Source organism: Struthio camelus, chromosome 3, assembly GCF_040807025.1.
Source record: "Struthio camelus isolate bStrCam1 chromosome 3, bStrCam1.hap1, whole genome shotgun sequence".
NCBI lineage: Eukaryota > Metazoa > Chordata > Aves > Struthioniformes > Struthionidae > Struthio > Struthio camelus.
In genome coordinates, this window is record NC_090944.1 from 65,243,027 (window position 1) to 65,262,375 (window position 19,349).

The window sequence follows — 19,349 nt, forward strand, 5'->3', positions numbered from 1 at the left end:
GTTTGTTTTCTCATTATCCACAGAACCATTCAGCTTCTGATTGGTATTAGTCACTGAATTTCTATATGAAGCCTCATGGATTAACTCTCAGCTATAAAAGAATCTGAAAAGGTTCAGAATTGCCAACACATACTAATCGCTTTGCTGCGGAGCAGGCATTCAGGAGGAGGTACGATCTTTTAAAGAAAGAAGGATTTGAAAGTCTTATTTATTCTGAAACATTTTTGAAAGTTGCAACTTTCCACACCATCTGCTGGTGTGGAAACTATGCTACAAAAGGAGTAAAGCAGACATTAGAAACACAAGGATACCTTATAAGGAATCTCAGACCTGACTCCAGAACGATTCAAGAATGTTTCAAGAATGTTTCTTGTCTGAATACTACACCATGGGTCTCTAACATATTAGGAACCTGAAAATTAGAATAATGTCATCTGCTGTAAGCTTTTCTCAGGTACTTTAATCAATAAGGATTTGACACGACTTTCCTTTGGTTGTCACACTAGCTGCATTTTAGTTTATACACTGTCCTTCTTGAGCAAGGACTGCTTGAGATTGTCTCCCCCGCCATCATCCATTATTCTGGGCCGGGTTCAATCTGTATGTTAGTCCCCTAATAGGCGGAAGCTGCACTGTCCAGTGGAATTAGTGTCACTTTTTCCTGATCCTCTCTCAATCTTCCTTGGCCTTCACGGATAAGTTTGAAGATTAAATGCGTACTTCCTGAAGTCATCAGCAGTACGGCAGTGGTGAAGCGAGACTGTGCTAGGTTTTTTCCACTGTCTGTTAGCAGCCTTAACAGCTAACCTATTTGACACCAGTTTTTCTGCACCCACCAGACACCACTGCAGGCACTTTCCACTGCAATAGCTCACGCTGGGGTCAGACAATTGTAAACTCCCTCTTTTTTTCTTCTTTCTTTAGCATTAGTATTCTGCTGGCCTAGCTCCCCAAATCAGTTTGCCATAAGGTTGAACAAGTGCCAGAGTTGACACATGGGAAGCAGTAAGGATGTGAGAGCAGAGGTTCCCAGAGGGGCAGCTACCCATTAGATTATCTTAGCTGCAAGATGAAATCATGCCCTGCAACTCAAACACATACAACCCTTTCAGACAAAGGGAAGTGTTTATCCTTCGTATTTTCCCACATTACCAGGGACTATTATACCTTGCTGGAAAAAAATCCTCAGCACTTGTCCTGCTTTCATTTGTGTTTCTGCCTCCTTTTACAGCGGCCCTTCAATTCTCAAAAACCAGCAAAGACCACTGGGGGATCAGAATGGAAAGACGCAGTGCCACTAGTGACACAGCTGGCTGCGGAGGAATAACTCGCTTGAGTACAGCTGTGCAGGCAAGAGGACGTGCAAGCCCGGGGCAGCAAAGCCAGATGTTTTGGCCTGGGGAACATTAGCAGACTCACAGGCAATTCCACAGGAGTCAGCAATTTCAGGATGAATGAGAGAAGAGTCAGCAGTAATACAAACCTAAGCATACTTGTGAGCATATCTACACAAGTTACTCCCTTCATACGTATTCTCATCTCCAGCTATACACCTCTAGCTGTCTCTGGTACATATATTTTGAATCTCAACTCTTTCTGGACAGCAAGAAACTCTGAATGGGAGACTATGGCAGAAAGGAGAATCTCAGTATACTTCAATATACCTTCCCATGCTTTGGTTAGTGTTAGCAAAAGTAAATTTCAGGGCTACCTGTAGTATAACTCCAGGTCTACCAAAAGAAATATTCAAAATGAAAAGGCTTTCTTCCCCCAAAGTCAATGAGAAAGCCTCTTTCTGAATCACATAGCAAATACATTGAGCATATTTTGAAGATAATTACAACCACAGTGAGTCTGTTTTATTGTCTGTAAAATTTCAAGACACATTAGTGCCTCAGATAACTTAAGAGCTAGAAGTGAGTCAGTTAGCACTTTGTTAGCCAAAAACGAACAGCACAGGAATTGATAATTAGTTCAATTATCCCACTACTAAATGTCAGGCAATTTATATGATAAAAAAGCATCCAAAGAATATGGAAGGCGGAGTAGCTGATACCTGAACGTGTATTCCCTCTTTTCCTTAACTAACCTGTCTAAAACAAACAGGCTTCGCTTCCTTCAATGGCAGATGACCATCTCCTGCTACATACTCAATTCATTCAAGAACTATTTGACGTAAGAGGTTTTCAACTGCTCTTCCTACCAGAATGCATTGTTGCTATATTTGACAACTTCTCCACATTTTGAAAGGCACGCTTCCTTTAAAAGTTATTAAATGCCTGTCGCTAAAGCTTTAGCATAAATAATTTGTAACTGTAGCAAACAATAGTTGGTGGACATAAATCTTAACTGTTATTCTGTGAAACTATGCTCTCTCTTACCCAAAATAGCACTTCCTTCACCATCATCTCCTAAGATGGCTCAGGGCCACCTTTTACTATGCAACGTCTTCTGTGCAACTAAGTTAATTACTACTCTCTAATAAAAATTTTAAAAACACAGAATTGCAGAAACCAAAAGTCCATAGTTCAGTCAGTAAACCTTTATCATGTAGTAACTGTGCAAGAAATCAGAACTTCCGCTAACCCCTAAGAACAATGTAACGCACTCCTATATCTTTATAGTTTGAAAAAATCTACCACTTCTTTGTAGCTAAACAGTCAAGACGCTCGTGTTTTGTACACATTAAAAGAATAGGCACTGTATCATTAAGAATTACTTGCCTGGAGTGCAGGAAAAGAGAAAAAGGCATTGTTTTGAAGGGATATAAGGATATAAGTAACTCCTATAGTAACTTCTAGCAATATAAGGGATATAAGTAACTTCGATCAACCACCTTCAAACACAGACTCTCATTTCACTTCAAATGCAGACTCTCGTTTCACTTCATTGTGGTCTGTGAAAGACAGCAAAGGCCATTCTAGCATCGGGTCTTGTAACTGCATTGTTAAATTTTTAAGCTCAGGTAATCAGTCTTTACAATGTACTCTATATATACACACACACATATATATGTATATACATACACTTATTACTGGTAAACAAACTACATGAAGTCCATCCGAGGCGATGTGAACTCACCATTTATCGCCTAGCCTGCCAAGACAAGCCTGCCTTCCTGGTGGTCAAGAGGACTATCACATCTTTGCCTGCAGGTTTCCAGTACTGGACCGCTAACGCTTGCTACAGAAATTAAACCATTGGAGCCTGGCCCCCCTGCCCCCCACCCCCCCGCTGCTGTGTTACAAAGGTGCCTACAAATGCCATGGCGCCAGCCGGCAGCGGGTGACAAGCCCCGCGCTGCGCAGCCCTGCTGTCAGCGATGTCTCGATTGTGACGTCACCGAGTAGCCTGTGACGCTCACCTATACGTCACACTCGCGCCCAGAAGGTTCGAGCAAGGGAAACGGGTCTGTTCCCGGGATTTGCCGCATGAACAAGAAGCGCCTCCAGGTTTCTATGAGGCGAGACAGACGGTAACTACTTCTACAGAACGTCAACCACACCCCCTCGAGCACCTTATTTCTTTTTTTGATTGTTTTCTCGGGTCTTACTTTTGTCAACTAAATACCTACCACTACCTGTATTTCAGCGATGGACAAATATTGTCAGTTTTGGTCACTGAAGGGAAGTCGGACCAAAGGTGGTACAGTTTACTCAAAGTAATAAATACTCGCTATTTCATTTTAAAGCGAGTTTGTCTCACTGTCCACAAGCATTTGTCTGCTCAACACACACGGCCTAAGTGCCTGACTGCATCCTCTCGAGGGGCAACACGTCTAGATGAACACTTTCACAGCCTTAAAAGAGATATTAACCAAACGCGCACTTCAAAGGATAGTCTAGATGAGAAAGCAAAGGGCTTGAAACCCTGCACGTCCTTCACCACAGTTACTTAAACTCCTGCAGCACAGTTTACTCCTCCACAAAGACAACAGTTACCTACTATTCTGCAGGGTTTGCATGAACAGTTGAATGTTACAAGACGACCGTTAAGTCAATCACGTACATTCCAAAAATAGTGATTTCATTTTTCAAGACAGTTACTAAGACTGTCTGAGGCCGAGTTTGTTTTGGATGGGCAGCAAAATCAGTTATTAAATACACTGGCTACACAACAGGAACCCACCTAAAAAAAATAGATCTTGTGTTTGCACACAAGACAGTATATCTTTTCAGAGAACATACTTCTATTAAACTGAAAAGAGAGAACCATTTGGAAATGACAAGAGAAGATAAGAAGTGAAGGCCACAAATGAGATACTCCCAAGAAGTGATCTTGCCTGTCATATTTTAAGAAAATGAGAATATGCATCTGAAAATCTGATAATCTGATAAAATCTGAAAATCTGATAATTCATCAATATAAGCAGCTACAGAATTCTTCAGTAGGCATCTAGGTTTGTGAGTTGTGAGATGTTCAAAAAAAAAATCAGATAGACTGCTACGTACTGTGTTGAAAAACATCCATATCCATGATGACTAACACAGAACTAGCAAACTATAATGCTTTTCGCTAATAAACACAGTTTAACAAGAACATGTACGGTCACTAACTGTTACGCTCCTGCACCAATATCTAAGAGACAAAGCAATTAGAGTCCATACCAACCACCTGCTGTTACATAATTAAACACATTTTGTCAGAAGATAAATACCTCGAGCTTCAAAAATAAATGCTTCAACTTCTGCTTCCTAGTCCTGTGACAAAATACTTTTCCTGTGGACAACTTCTACCTCAAAAAAGAAAATCTAAGCTGGTAATAACAGCACAGAAACTTGGGAGCCGTCACCCTTTGAGCAGAACATTTGTATGCAGCTTATTACCTCTCTCTTACTTAGAGCAGTGCGGTGAATGGAAAAACACTCAGCAACTTGACTATTTCAAAATAAAGACAAATGAAGAAAGGGACTACTGTGTTGAAATTTATAAAGCAGAAATCAAACCTCAAGGTTAAACTTCATCTTTATCTACTTGCTTTCTAATCAATCACTAGCTTCTGTTCGCCTATCTTATCTCAAATTGAAATGTTAATCTATGAAAGTTTCGCTACCTTACATTAGCTTAGGTTGAAGAAACATATTGATAAAAATGCTTTAAACTTATTGACTCTGAGTATCTAAAGAGAAGGGGGGATATGGGGAGAAAGAAAAACAATAAGCAAAGTCATATCTCAAATCTTACAGCCAATTTTGAGAACTAAATCCAGCAAACAAGCAGAAGTAAAACATGCATCCAGTAACAGACTGAATTAGAACTGCTGACAAATTCAACATAGTACCAGAACATTTGATTTGACCCCAAACAAAACAAAGACACCAATGAATGGCCTAATTCAAAGTTCTCTGAAACAAATATAAAAATGAGTCTCAACCTCCGCAACAGTCTGAAGATAGTGAACGTAACAATCCGAGCATGCATGTTTGTGCCTGTGTGTATATAACATATTCTAATATTTCTGCTTCAAACAAAAATAATCAGGAATTCAAACATTCTAATTTCCTGCATTTTCCAGCAAATTCCCCGAAACCTGGGCAACAAAATATCCAGCATCTTTGTGAACCCTAGAACAAAGCTAACGCTTCCTGTAAAAGACCAAAGACTCGCATTTAAAAAAAAAAAAAAAACTCACAACACTTCAGCCAGGCAAACTTTACATGTGTTACACAGAAATTAATAACTTAATAATAGTAAAGAAAAAAGGAACAATGTTTTCCTTCACATTATAGGGAACGAACATTAGACTGTTTGTGGAGATTCAGGCAGCTGCTGAGAATGTCTTAGCAGCTCTTGTATCTGCAAGAAAAACCCTGTCAGCCTAGAGCAAAACAATCCTTCCATTTAAATGTCAACTAGCTGCATACACATCACGCAGTCATTATTTGGCAAACCCAGAATTAAAATATTAATCCAAATCTCTGAAAAAGCACGAGAGCTTTATTCCAACAGCATTACTTTGGACTGGCAACTGCGTAGCCAAACCGCAGATTTTCACAGTGATCTATTACTTTGATAAGTGAAAAATCACAAAATATTTGCAGGAACTCTGCCAGAGTGAAGCAGGAGAATTTAGTCTGTAAAACTTGCACATCCTGGAAAAGGCACCCAAGCAAGTTAGCACCTGGTCTTACCTGGACAAAAGTGATCCTTGTAGCTATCTGCAATCAGTTCACTTATTTTACTTGCCTACTGAGAAGATGCCAGATTTGACAGCCTTTATGGCTGAAAATTACCCTATCTGTAAGCGCTGTCTTCCCCGCGAGAACCCAATTGCAAACATAAAATTTAAAAAACCCATCCCTGCCAAACTGCAGGAACCAGACCCTAACTCGTCCGGAAACAGACAAGGAAAAAAAAAAAAAGAAAAGAGGCGAAAATTAGACGTGGGCAATCTCTCAGACTACCAAATCTGTTGCGGTCTAAATTTAAAACAAAAAGCATATGTACGGAGAAGCGGGCCTCCTGTCCGGACCCCCGGGGGGGGGGGGGGGGGGGAAGGAGGCACACGGGTCCTGCGGGCAAGCTCAGCCCTTCCCGTCACCTCAGCCCCAGCCAGGTAAGGCACCGCCGGGGCCCGCGGGGGGGGGACGAGCAGCCCCCCGCCGCCGCCCGCCCCGGGCCCGCCGCGGCCATGTGCCGCCCCGCTCCTCCTCTAAGCGAGGTTTAGCCGCAGATTACCGGCGGGGGAGGGGGGGGATTATTCGGGATTATTACGGCCGGCCCTCAAGAGAGCCGCAGCCCAGCGGCGCCCCGGGTCGGGGCAGCCCCGCCCGCCCGCCACGTCCCCCCCCCCCCCGGGGCCGCCCGGGCTGTAACGACCCCCGCCCGCGGCCCGCGCCGGCGCCAGGGGGCCGCCTGGGCTGGGCGAGCCGGGCACGGGAGGTGGGGAAGGGTCGACGAGGGAGGAGAGCGAGGGCTCCCGCTTGAGGAGCGGCCGGCGGCCAAGGAAACGCGCCGCGCAGGGGGAGGGGAGGCGGCCGAGGGCTCCTTACCCGCCTTGTAGCTGCGCAAGCCGCCGCCGCCGCCGCCGAGGCCGGGGTGCAGCCCGCCCCACATGGCGCCGCGCCGCGCCCCGCGGAGCGGAGCGGCCCGGAGGGCCGGCGGAGGCGGCCGCGACCGAGGGAGGTTTACTGAGGGGCCGCGGCGGCTCGCAGCCGCCGGGGTGACGCAGCCATGGTGCCGGGCCGGGAACGGGACCGGGGAGGGCGGTGAAATCCCACCGCCCCCTGGCAGGAGACAAAACTTGCTTTATTCCGGCGTCGCCGCCGCCGCTACTGCCGCCGCCTCCCTCTCCGGCGCTGGGAGCGGGGCGGAGACAGGGGCGGGAGCCCAGCCCAGCCCATGCTGGTGCCGCTCGGCCGCCACCGCTTACATAACGCGGCCCGCGGGCAGGGGGCGCGGGGCCGCGCCGAGCCGCCCGCCGCCGCCGCCTCGCCCCGGGTCCCGCCTAGGGCGACCCCTTCTGCCTTCAGTCTGGGAACCGGCTCGGCCGGCCGCTGCCGGCGCGCTGTGTTTCTTCACCTGGGATGGAGGAGGGGCGGCGGCGGCGTGGAAGCGTGATTTGTTCAAGCACGGAGCCCTGCATCGCGCCGAGGGCAACCCACGGGTGAACGCCAGCAGCCACGGCCAGGGCAGGAGGTGAGAAGGGAGGCGAGAGCACGGGGTTACAGCGTGAGCTCACCCCCGATTCACCAGTCCTTCGCATCTGCTGGGCGGCTCTGCCCGGGGGGGCGGCAGCCTCACCCGCCCCCGCCGCCGGGCTGCAAGCCCTGAGGCCGCATGCAGCTCTAGCGGCGTTTGCAATGCAGCCGCGCTTTCTCCCTAGGCATCCGCCGCTTTAGTGCGAGAAGAAAGAAGGATCCCAGCTTTCATCGCGACAGTCGAGTCCACCGAAAGGTTCTGGCTCTCACGATAAACCACGTCTAAGCTACGGGACTGGGAGCAGACTGTCCCCGGCAGGCATAACTCGGGGGCAGCCAGAGGCTCCCCACGCGAGCCGGCCTCGCTCGCCGCCGCGGCCGCGGTGCGGCGGTTCCACAGTCGCAGCGTTCATGTCGCTCTTGGTTCGCAACTGTAGCCCTGGGGTCCCCTTCACAAACTACCGTTGAACAAGCGTACTCTGACCCTATCAGCGATCTGCACCAAAACAAAAACACATAAATAGATAAAGAGTGAAAATACTCAGACAGGTCCTAACTCAGTGTAAGCGTCCCAAAATTACAAAACTCACCACAACCCCGACAAGAAAAACAAGCCTTTTGGACAACGTTGCACACAATGACAGCCATGGCAGCTCAGAGAGGGGAGGCGAAGCCTGGGCAGTTTTAGGTGGTGCGCATACAGAAACATTCACAGTAAATACAGTTTACGTTCCTACAGTGACCTTCCTGCTGACCCAATGCTTTTTTAATTAGTAGTTGATTATCACAAAATAGCTTGTATCTCTTTGGAACATTACTGTATGTTAGATTTCAGCATAAATCTATTCACGCTTAGCTAGGTATTCATAAGGTACTCCATAAAAGAGAGGCTTAAAAATTCTGGAATGAACATGTAGAAATCCACATTGCTATTTCAGCTTCTCTCGCATCCATATAAAGTCACTGAAGTGCTGATATGACACACATTCCTCACCAACTCACTTTGACCTTGGAGCGTAACTATTACTAGATACTTTTTAGAAAGATTTCTGGAAGTACAGGCTTCAGAAACTTAGTAAATGCTGAATAAAAAAACACAAATACTAAAGCTGATGCATGTCTGCTCCAGAAGATCCCCTCAAAACTTTCTGGATTTTGCCAGATGTCCTCTGAATGATACAGAGGTTTAAAGCATTTTCAAAGAGCCACAAATCCTGTGTTACAGGCATGCCAATGAGAGAAATTAAATTATCTGGGAGAACTTCACAGTGAAAATGATCAGCCTTCCTCTCCTGGCTCCAACCTCAATATTGGAGAACGTTAGCAAGATGTAGGTGAATATAAGAAGGGAAAATAAAAGCTGAGGAATCCTGCAAAATGCTTGAGATCAAGAAACACGTAAACACCTTTCTTCAAGATCTCTTTAGAGGACTTGTCTGCATGCTTGCCTTAAAATAATGTTAATTCTTGTTGCATCCTATTTTGGTGAGTTTGCTCAACTTCGGATAAGCAGGTGTAGCATGCTGAGCATACTCACAAGAGGATACGGTGGAAGGAAGCTGAATATGTGGGAAGGCATTGGGTGAATTAAAAACATACCTCATCATTGCTGCGCTCTGGAGTTTGTGATACTAAACTATCATGCAGCTGCAAGGCATATCCAAAGGCATATCATGACACCAGAAAGAAGCATGTCTGGAAAAGGTGTGACAATAGTTCTTTCATCTCGTATGTTATTTGAAATGCTTTTATGTATCTTGGTATACCTATACCTGAAAGTTTACAGTTTCCTATGTATCCCATGTCTACCCAGAAACAAGACCGCAGAGGAAAAAACAAATTTGAAGGACACATTCAGGGTTATATAAAATAACGGGTTAGTTTGGCTGAATCACTTCCGATAAGATTGCAACTCCATGTCTTTCAAGGAGTCCGAGATGACACATCTGTATTTCCAGAATGTAACTGCTCAGGGCAAAAAGAAAAAAAAAAAACACTTTATGTGCTTATATTAAAGCAGTCATGTAATAGAACCTGAGACGTGTTCATCCTTTACGTTGGATTTTAAGTTATTGGTATAGTAACTGAATGTAATTAGTAATGCTTTTTCACTACAAATAATCTGAGTGTCTCTCTGGAAATAGGGTCAAACTGAAGTCTTTTCTCTAGAAATAAATGTTACCTTGTTAATACTTTATTCACTCTCCAGTAATGTTTTGCATCTGTACTCTGCTTATATACGCAGTTCTAGACAGGGATCAATATTTATTTCATCTTCTCAAAAACCTCTTTAAAAAGCTATGCTAATTGGATCGGACCTCCAGCAAAGATGAATTTGTGCTATTTAATGCTGGTGAGGCGAGTGCTCACTCTCATATGGATCTCAGTGTGTAAATGCAACGGGCCCTGAGGACATCCTGAGCTTCTCCATCTTTTAACAAGTCTATGTCCTCCCATCCGCAAGGCCCAGCTGCGCAGAGCTAATGGGGAGGACTGGCTCCGCTCCATTTTACTGCTGTTTGTTCCTCAGCACACCTAAGGGGGCCCACCTACACTAGGACGAATTGCATTAGCTTATTACCCTTTAAATCTCGTGGTGATAAGGAGCACGGCAGTCTGTGCTCCAGTATTGCCCCACTCGAGAGAGGTCTAAAGTCAACGATACAGTAAACAGTAGCGTGGTGCAAGGGAAAGATGATGTAACCTTACACGTAAGTCAAGGATAAGTGGAAACAGCCTGCATCCCAGGGCAATTATTGTGAAACGCGATGCTCCAGACAATGAATGGACTCAGGTTCTCATTGTCTGAAAAGCCCTTTCCCCACCTCTTTCCTCATGATTTTGTGACACAAACTCCACCCACTTGGCAGACACAAGAAAGAAAAAATAACAATGGAAACTAATAGCTAAGCAGTGGGCCTAAGCAGATGCTGTTTCATTACTGTCAGTTGCAGCACATCTTGCCCAAAGTTTTATGATTTATTTCTAGGTTCAGAAATCACTTTTTTTTTTGAGTAAAACTATAATGCTCTAAATGGAATTAAGCTGAAGCATAACCTGTGAAAGCAGCGTTTTTCTTTGATTAAAGCCAGTAATGTATTCTATATTAATTCTACACGCTTGCTTTCACATTTAATAGAATTAAAAGATTATTTTAAAAAACAAACCAATGCTAAACAGCTAAAGATCGTTCTAAGAGAATGCAGCCTATTTCTACTAAGACATCAAGCATGCATGCATTCTATCAGTTCTGCAAGCACATCTATACGGTAAATGACTTGGAAATTAAAATCACTAGTTTTCAGTTATTGAGTTATTCCATGAAGTACAAAATTAATTTTCTTCCACTCACAACTTTTTCAGTTGAACAGTGTGCCCTAACGAAGTCCAAGCAACCTTTAAGAAGCCTTAGAGCAATTTCTTCTGCTTTGCAAAAAATCTTACATATGTTACAAAGCGAGATGTTAAACTCTATTGGGCAGGACTATAACTAAAAATAAGTTAGTTTACCTAATAAACTGCATCCCTGCTGGTAGGAACAAACTGGCCTATAAAAGACTGAAATGCTCTACTAAAAGTATATTGCATGTGTTGTGTAGCATTAACAACAAACTGTGTCAGCTAATATCTGCAAAGTAGACATGAAAAAATAGCCTGGTATATGCAATGTTTTTATTTTTGCCTTTTCTACAAGCCAGTTAGAGTGGATGTCCTTCACAGATAAACACAAATTGATATATATTTGATTCTACCTTGCCATGCACTTTCAGTAACAGTTTATACCATACGACAGGAATAAAACTAAGTTTATTGTTTCCATAGCTATGATTTATTACGAACCTCTTAAAATTTCAGATTCTTCTTAGTATTCCAGGTCTCAGAATCAGATTTTCACCTAAGAATCACAACCTGAAAATATTTTAGTTTACCTGGTTGTTTGAAAACCCTTGAGAGACAGGGATTTTACATGGTTTATTACAGATAGGCAGGAAAAAAAAATTGTTTTGGTCATATTATTTTAAAATAAGCCTAAGAGATTTAAAATAACAATCCCAGTGTCATCACCTCAATTACTCTTAGGACTCTGACACCACAGAAAAAAAACCACATTTAGGCTGCGGAATGCAATGACATCTAACTACTAACTTGCAAAGATAATCAGGAATTTCCCAGAAGTGTTTTTCTCAAGAGGAAAGTTTTAGTTCTGCAGTTCCACTTCCTCTCACCTCTGTCACCTCTTCTCCAAAAGGCAGTGGTCAAGAAGGGGAAATATAAGTGACTTAGGAGGGGACGGAGAGAGAATATATAAAACCCTACAGGTCTCAGGCAGACCTTTGGTTTCCTTCAGTGTCTGGGGTTGACTCCTACCACATTTCAGAGCTGGACTGTCTAGACTGGAGCAGCTAGCCCCTTCCCCTAGCCTAGGGGGGTTCACTAACATATCCAACTTCCTTTCAGGACTTAATGCTTAGACAAAATATATACTTAAAAATTGTTTCTCCTACCCATGTTGAATGACTTTTTAAAAATCTCTTCAGTTCACTTGTTCTTGAGCCTGCTGTAGTCACCTCTACTTTTTTCCAGCTAACACGCTATCCGATTTTATGAGCAGCTGTCCCTTTTTCCAGTGTGTCTAAAAAAAAAAAAAAAAGAGCAAGCTCTAAATTCTCCAGGTCATTAAGAGGCAGGCAAGCAGCCGATGAGCTAATTTTATCTGAATCTTAGCAGCACTTTCTGACATCATACTGAACTGCTTGGTATTGAAACCTCTTGGTAATATTCTGCACCTACTTACAACGCTGCAATGGAAGTTACATTTGAGACCTGTTGTGGTCAAGAGGCTTCTTTGGTACATGAGAGCAATTAATCAAAATGATAATTTGGTGCCTAACCCTTGGTATTCTTCATATAAAAAGACTGCCAAATGAAGAAATGAAGGCATGAGATAACTGCGCTACCAATCATCAGACCAGGCAAGTAAAGTTCGGTTTCAAAATGGCCATACCAAAGCCCTTTCAATTTAGGATTGTCAAAATACTAAATTTTTATATATTTCAACTTTCTGTTCTCAAAACATTTGCTAAAGCATAAGAGGCTTCAGCAGTGCTACAGTTCTGGCTTTCAACCCACTTGCCATTGGGAATGTTTGCGTTTTTACAATTGGCATTTTACTTCAAGGGAGGCTGGTTTGACTTTGCATTGTACACAGATAAATGAGTGCAGGAAAGATAAAGCGATGGACAATATTGCTATACCATAACGTGCAGATTTTTTAAGCCATTCTACATAGATTAGACTCCACCATGAATGTGAAGCAACTGCCATATTAGAAGCAGAAAACAACATTTAGCCTGATCTGTTTAAAACCTCTCTGCTTTAAAGTTTGATCAAAAAACCCACCCCTTGTATTCAGTCACTGAAATACAGGATCAGACCATGCACTGCCCCATCTCCACCACTCTGCACTGAGGAATAGATCCTGCTTTCCTTTTGCACCAGATGGAAACACACTGAGTACTACTGTTTTTGAGAAGTTAGGAAATATAGACTTTAAAACGCCAAATGATTCTTTACGGGAAGGCCAAACACACTACAACTGGCTAGCAACAGAACAACGCGCTAACACTTGGAAATGGAAGTCTCTTCCAAATGCTCATCGTTATCTGCTTATAGCCTGAAATACGGAGTTTGTTTACTCCAAGTCAGAAATAATACCTACAAACATTACCAGTTAGAAAATTATCTGGTCACTCGTGCTTGAGCCAGACAGAGTATTACTGCAAAGGGATGAAATTTCAGTTAAGTCAATGGAGTTGTGCCAGTGCTCAGTTTAGTGAGGTCACCCAGTGCGGTCTTATGCCTGTAAATTAAAAGTCTGATGGAAGAACTTATTTCATGTTTTAACTGTAAGTATGATTAACTTCATGAAGACCCTCCCGCCCCATTCTTTTCGCCATTGACTTTGATTCTACAATAATTGCTGACACTAATTCTACAATACTTTGGTACTATCTTACAATAAGAAAGCATCCGTACTGTAATACTTCATTTTTCCTCTGCAGCAAGTAGTTCATGCCTGAAATGAGTGGGTATTCTATACTGATGGAGAAAAATCCTGCTTAAAGGGACATTTCTAAACCCACACAGCACACCACCTGTGGATGTCTCTGAAGCAGCCCACTCCTTGTACAATACAGTCACGCTGGCTAGCAGCCACCGTGGTACTGCTGGGAGCTTTGCAGCGTGAAGAACAGGCAGGCTGGCAAAACAATCTCTGGTTTTGTTATGCCTGAGACTGCAAAGCACAATTTGCTTCTGTCTTGAGCTTCATATACTTCAGTCTTGTTGCAGCATTCTCATATGAAACTGACAGACATATATTAGCACACACTTTTTTAGACATACCAAGTTCATCAAAAAAAGGCAGAAATCACTGAAAAACAGAAAGTGGACTGTACTATTTTGTACTCTCAACAGTGTTCATGAGATTTCGTTTCACTGGGCCATAAACTTAGCATATGATATGCAAAATCCACCACTATATCCTTAGACTGTTTTTCTGTTGACTTAAATTTCACACAGACGAGGATGTTTATTAAAAGTAACATTGAGACTCTGACTTGGCTGTAGAGTTCTCTCTCTAGTATTCTACTTTTAACACGTTTTTTGAGTGACCAAATAGATATGGGAGGCTTTTTAGTAAATATGCAACTCAGTCTTTGGTCATAAGGAAAACAACAAAGAGAAATTCAGCTTGTAAGTGAGCATGTTACTTTAATATACATATTTAAAAGAAACATAAAAGTTTAAGTATTGCTGCTTAAATTTGGGGGTCTGTCCCACTAATTTAGGAATTCCATGGTTTAAGAATTGCATATCAGTGTAGTACACGAGTTTTCCATTCTAATATCTCAAGAAGGATAGCTGGTTAAATGAATTAAAATGGAATTGATGAACCATATTCTAATTTTCTAGTTAATGTAAGACAGTACTGTACAAAATGCTATATATATTGACCATTTAGTTCTCGACATTGCTGCCTTACTAGCTAATTCTCAAATTGGGGAGATCAGCTAAAAATCCAGAACATGGGAACATCACAGCTTCTGAAGGAAGCAAGGAGATGGAATCCCCCAAAAGAAAAACATTAACTGGAACCGATAAATAACCTACGTAAAAATCCAGAGCTGGCTGTATTCTTACAAAACAATGTTGTGAATATGTCCTCAAAGTGAAAATTGCGCAGAGCACAAAGGTACAGAAACAGGACACAGCAATCAATACAGGAAACTAAAATAAATAGTAACAAATATGCATCAAGAAAATGGAAAAAACAGTCATGCACAAGATTCCCATCGGGACTACTCCAGTGAGTGCTCCAGAAAGTCAACTCATTCATGGAAGTCCTTGCTGGAAGGCACTGCTGAGCTTACGTTACTTGAGCCTTTCATAATGTTGGCCCTGCTGGAATGCATTCCCAGCAGTCACCGTGACAAGATCTTTACGCACCACAGCCGCTACGATAAAAAATAGAACAGAAAAACAAGAAATGAAAAGGAAGCAGACAACTATAATAAAGTATCTTTAAACGCATGCAAATATGACTTGTCCTTCACTTCTAGGTTGAAAGACAATTGCTGAAGGATAAACTAACAAAATTTTGACAAAAAACATAAGAAAACCAGGCATTTCTCACTGTATTATGGATGGAGGTCAAGAGCTAATTTAAAAAATGATAAATTGAATCATATACTAAAATGATGCTTCTGCTAATCTGCAAAAATGTGGTACAGAATCACAGAATCACAGAACGGCTGAGGTTGGAAGGGACCTCTGGAGATCATCTAGTCCAACCTCCCTCCTCAAGCAGGGTCCTCTAGAGCACATTGCCCAGGATCACATCCAGATGGGTTTTGAATATCTCCAGGGAAGGAGACTCCACCACCCCTCTGGGCAACCTGTGCCAGGGCTCTGTCACCCTCACAGCAAAGGAGTTTTTCCTCAGGTTCAGATGGAACTGCCTGTGGTTCAGTTTCTGCCCATTGCCTCTTGTCCTGTCGCTGGGCACCACGGAGAAGAGGCTGGCCTCATCCTCTCGACACCCTCCCTTCAGATACTTATGCACGTTGATGAGATCACCTCTCAGTCTTCTCTTCTCCAGGCTGAACAGGCCTAGCTCTCGCAGCCTTTCTTCAGAGGAGAGATGCTCCACTCCCCTCATCATCTTGGTAGCCCTCCACTGGACTCTCTCCAGGAGTGCCATGGAGCAGTCTTGGACTGGGGAGCCCAGAACTGGACACAGTACTCCAGGTGAGGCCTCCCCAGGGCTGAGGAGAGGGGCAGGATCACCTCCCTCCACCTGCTGGCCACACTCTGCCTAACGCAACCCAGGAGACCCTTGGCCTTCTTGGCCACAATAATGAATTTTGCTGCCTCATGCTTGACTTGTTGTCCACCAGGACTCCCAGGTCCTTCTCTGCAGAGCTGCTTTCCAGCAGGTCAACCCCCAGCCTGTCCTGGTGCCTGGGGTTATTCCTCCCTAGGTGCAGGACCCTGCACTTGCCTTTGTTGAACTTCGTGAGGTTCCTCTCCGCCCAGCTCTCCAGCCTGTCCAGGTCCCTCTGAATGGCAGCACAGCCTTCTGGTGTGTTAGCCTCTCCCCCCAGTTTAGTATCATCAGCAATCTTGCTGAGGGTGCACTCTGTCCCTTCCTCCAGGTCATGGATGAATACATTGAACAAGACTGGACCCAGGACTGACCCCTGGGGGACACCACTAGCCACAGGCCTCCAACTTGACCCTGCGCCTTTCACCACAACCCTCTGAGCTCGGCCATCCAGCCAGTTCTCAAGCCACCTCACCGTCCACTCATCTAGCCCACACTTCCTGAGCTTACCTAGGAGGATGTGATGGGAGACAGTGTCCAAAGCCTTGCTGAAGTCCAGCATTCTGGACTGAATGCTGAAGTACATTCGTATATGTTTTTATTGCTTTCAGATATTATCAAATACACAGGAAATAGATGTATAAAAGCAAAAATATATGACCTCTGAAATTAAATCTAATAGATCTCTAAAATAATCTAAAAGATCTAAAACTCTAAAAGGATGTAACAATCTCTAAAACTGGAACATAATCAAAAATGTTCAGTGTTGTATATCTTTGAGCTTATATATTTCAATTTCAGTATCTCTTACATAGAGATAAGAAAACTGAGCTGCGTAAAACAAGAACTACCAATCATTTTACTTAAGTCTATATTTAGCATTTGCTGCATTGTGCTTTAATTACTGAAACTACCTCTAGAGAAGCATTAAAATATCACTAGAAAAAATGGTTTGTACTCATCATTCTACTATGCCACTGGAGGCACATAAAAAGTTCAGAACAAAGCTTCACCTTGCAAGACTCCCAGATCACTTCTGAAGCATAAAAAAAGTTCTAACATTGGAATGAATGATCAACATTTTGTTTCTCTCAGCTGAGCCTCTTGAAGTTTATCATCATAAACAAAAGATGATCTATTACAGATTCAGATTTGGATGAATGGAACATGTTTTTAGTTTTGTTTCTTCTTGACCAACATTAGCTAATTTAGTAAATGCAGTAGCAGCCATTGGGCTAGCAAGTCAAATTGTCAGCTAAACAGATCCAGCTATCTAGTTTGAATTGGATCTCCCTAGTATCTAATAAAGTACCTAATTTTCCCTGACTGGACTATTTAACACAATCTTTCAAATAATTTTTAAATATCGTTTTATATGAAGTTATATATAGGGACTCAAACTGGACCATATGATAAGAGACTAATTTGGTAAAAACTCATTCATTTCAAATACAAGCAAGAAGTCACTGACACGGCGTCTCCTGTATAGCACTGATAGTCTTGACCAACGTAATCTGCAGCTGCCCTCAAAAATCCCTTTTGCTCTCCACAGCAGTGACTGCAATACAGCTTTTAACAGCCCCCAGCCCTCAGCCCCTTCAATCATTTCCATGGCACACAGTGGAGGGGGGGGTACTGCAGGTCTTCCTTGCATGATCGTAAATCCATACAGAGCGACACTATATTGACTTACAAGCTCCATGACGCTCTGTCATCAAATTTGCTCCAAAAGGGCAAGAGGTAGGAGTTACTGGCGCAGAACGGGGCGAAGGCTTGGGGCCCCCGTGGCCCAGGTCAGTGGGAAGCTCTGCCGAGTCTCAGAACTTGAGTTCAGCCTTGAAATGGCTTGAAAAGTAACCTGTCGCTTCATGTCCCCCAGCCGCAACTCTCATGATCGTATGTAGGAAGCAGGAGCACATTAGGACCACAGAACAAAACATCCAATTAGTTGTGCAACTTAATCACGCTGTTTACCATCCCAGAAGACCAAATATTCCGGGGAACTCAAGGTCAGGTTTTCCAACGCACTCATCTCCCCATATGGTGAGCTTTTTGCAAAATCTGCCTGTGAGAGAGTGGGACTGTTTGGCAAAGAGTAAAAGGCAGATTTCTGAGCGTGCTCCTCCCCCATCCACCCTCATCAATTCTATTTTTAAGTACAAAACTAGCTCCATATAATTTCCTGAGATTTGACGCTCAGCCATGTTGTTACAGATTTAACAAACGAGCGGCAGACTCGCTTGGGCTTACTTTCCAGTGCAGAAAGGAGACAAAAGCGTCCCGTCCCTCTACGCACGTCACGGTGTCAGGCAGTAGCAACTGCTGGGCGGGAAGCGAGCATGATGCAGGTCTGCTCCGGCTTGGCTGAGGACAACACAAAGCCTTTCATCATGTTTCATTTTTGATGCAGGCACTGGCAACAGCTTCAGTCCTTTTCAACCACTATAAATGAGCAGTTAACTCATTTAGTGGATTACTATCCTCTGCAGAAGTAAAGCAACCAGTAAATGCATTATAAGATGGGCTGTTCACGATTATAACTCTGTGTACGTGTGTGAGCATGTGTGCATTGCAGGCTTTCAAAGACATGGTGCAAAACATCTGTCCTCCCAGACCTTTATGGTCTAATCCCACCTCAAAATCCTTCCCTCTCATTCTGCTTTGCTCTTTCCCTTTGCTCTGAATGCGTGGAAATGAGTACTGTTGTGTCTGTTCCAAAGGTGATGGAAACACGGTGCACAGCAAGCCACCATGGAGCTGGGAAAGGAGCTCAGCTCAGTGCTCTTCAGTTTTTAAGGCTTCCCCGCTGCACTATACTAAATGTACTAAAAAGCTGTAGAATTGTCTATTCATACCTTACTAACCTGAATTTTTATTAAAAATTGATTATGCTGTAACACTGATGTGATTATTACTAATCAGTTGTAAATCTATCATTTAAATTAAATACCTTCAAAACACATAGGGAGAACCAAAACAGTGCAATCACTTCTATGCTGTGTGTAGTAGCCATGAGATAAAGTGACAGTGCACAAAATTTAAAATTGAAGTACTTTTAAAGAGAATCACTGTTTTCATAATACCTTTGAATACTGTTTTCTGAACACTTCAGTACTACATATATACAGTTGGCTAATATGGAAAGACCAGTTACATTAGGAAAGAGGCTTTTACTAAAGGTAGTTTTAATTATTTAAACAGCACAGGCTTCTATTGGCTGGCAGAGTATCGGCTTGTCTGGTGAAAACTTGTGTTTTCCCTTGGAAAGAAGAGAAGGGTATAACATGTACCCAAAAAATGACAATTCCTCTTGGCTGACCTAA

At 43.2% G+C, this 19,349-nt stretch overlaps 1 protein-coding gene and 1 long non-coding RNA gene across 12 annotated transcripts in view; one reads left to right on the forward strand and one right to left on the reverse strand.

Annotated features, from left to right (window-relative positions):
* Positions 1–19,349, reverse strand: part of CEP85L (centrosomal protein 85 like) — a 160,642-nt gene that overhangs the window by 116,918 nt on the left and 24,375 nt on the right. Inside the window, exons 3-4 of one of the 11 annotated variants that reach the window (XM_068938139.1) lie at positions 18,277–18,509; positions 17,720–17,911 (exon numbers count right to left, since the gene is read on the reverse strand). The exons of 3 other annotated variants lie outside the window; for them this stretch is intronic. In XM_068938139.1, coding sequence (XP_068794240.1) covers positions 17,720–17,741 — 22 coding nt within the window. In that variant the 5' untranslated portion in view covers positions 17,742–17,911; positions 18,277–18,509. Of the gene's footprint in view, positions 1–6,131; positions 6,266–6,992; positions 7,285–12,145; positions 12,274–17,719; positions 18,510–19,349 lie in introns of those variants that run through there. 7 more of the 11 variants (XR_011140180.1, XM_068938144.1, XM_068938141.1 and 4 more) reach the window with 7 other exon arrangements.
* LOC138066736 (uncharacterized) lies at positions 7,390–9,837 on the forward strand. The gene is made up of 2 exons (XR_011140181.1): positions 7,390–7,638; positions 7,826–9,837. It is a non-coding gene; the product is annotated as an uncharacterized lncRNA (long non-coding RNA).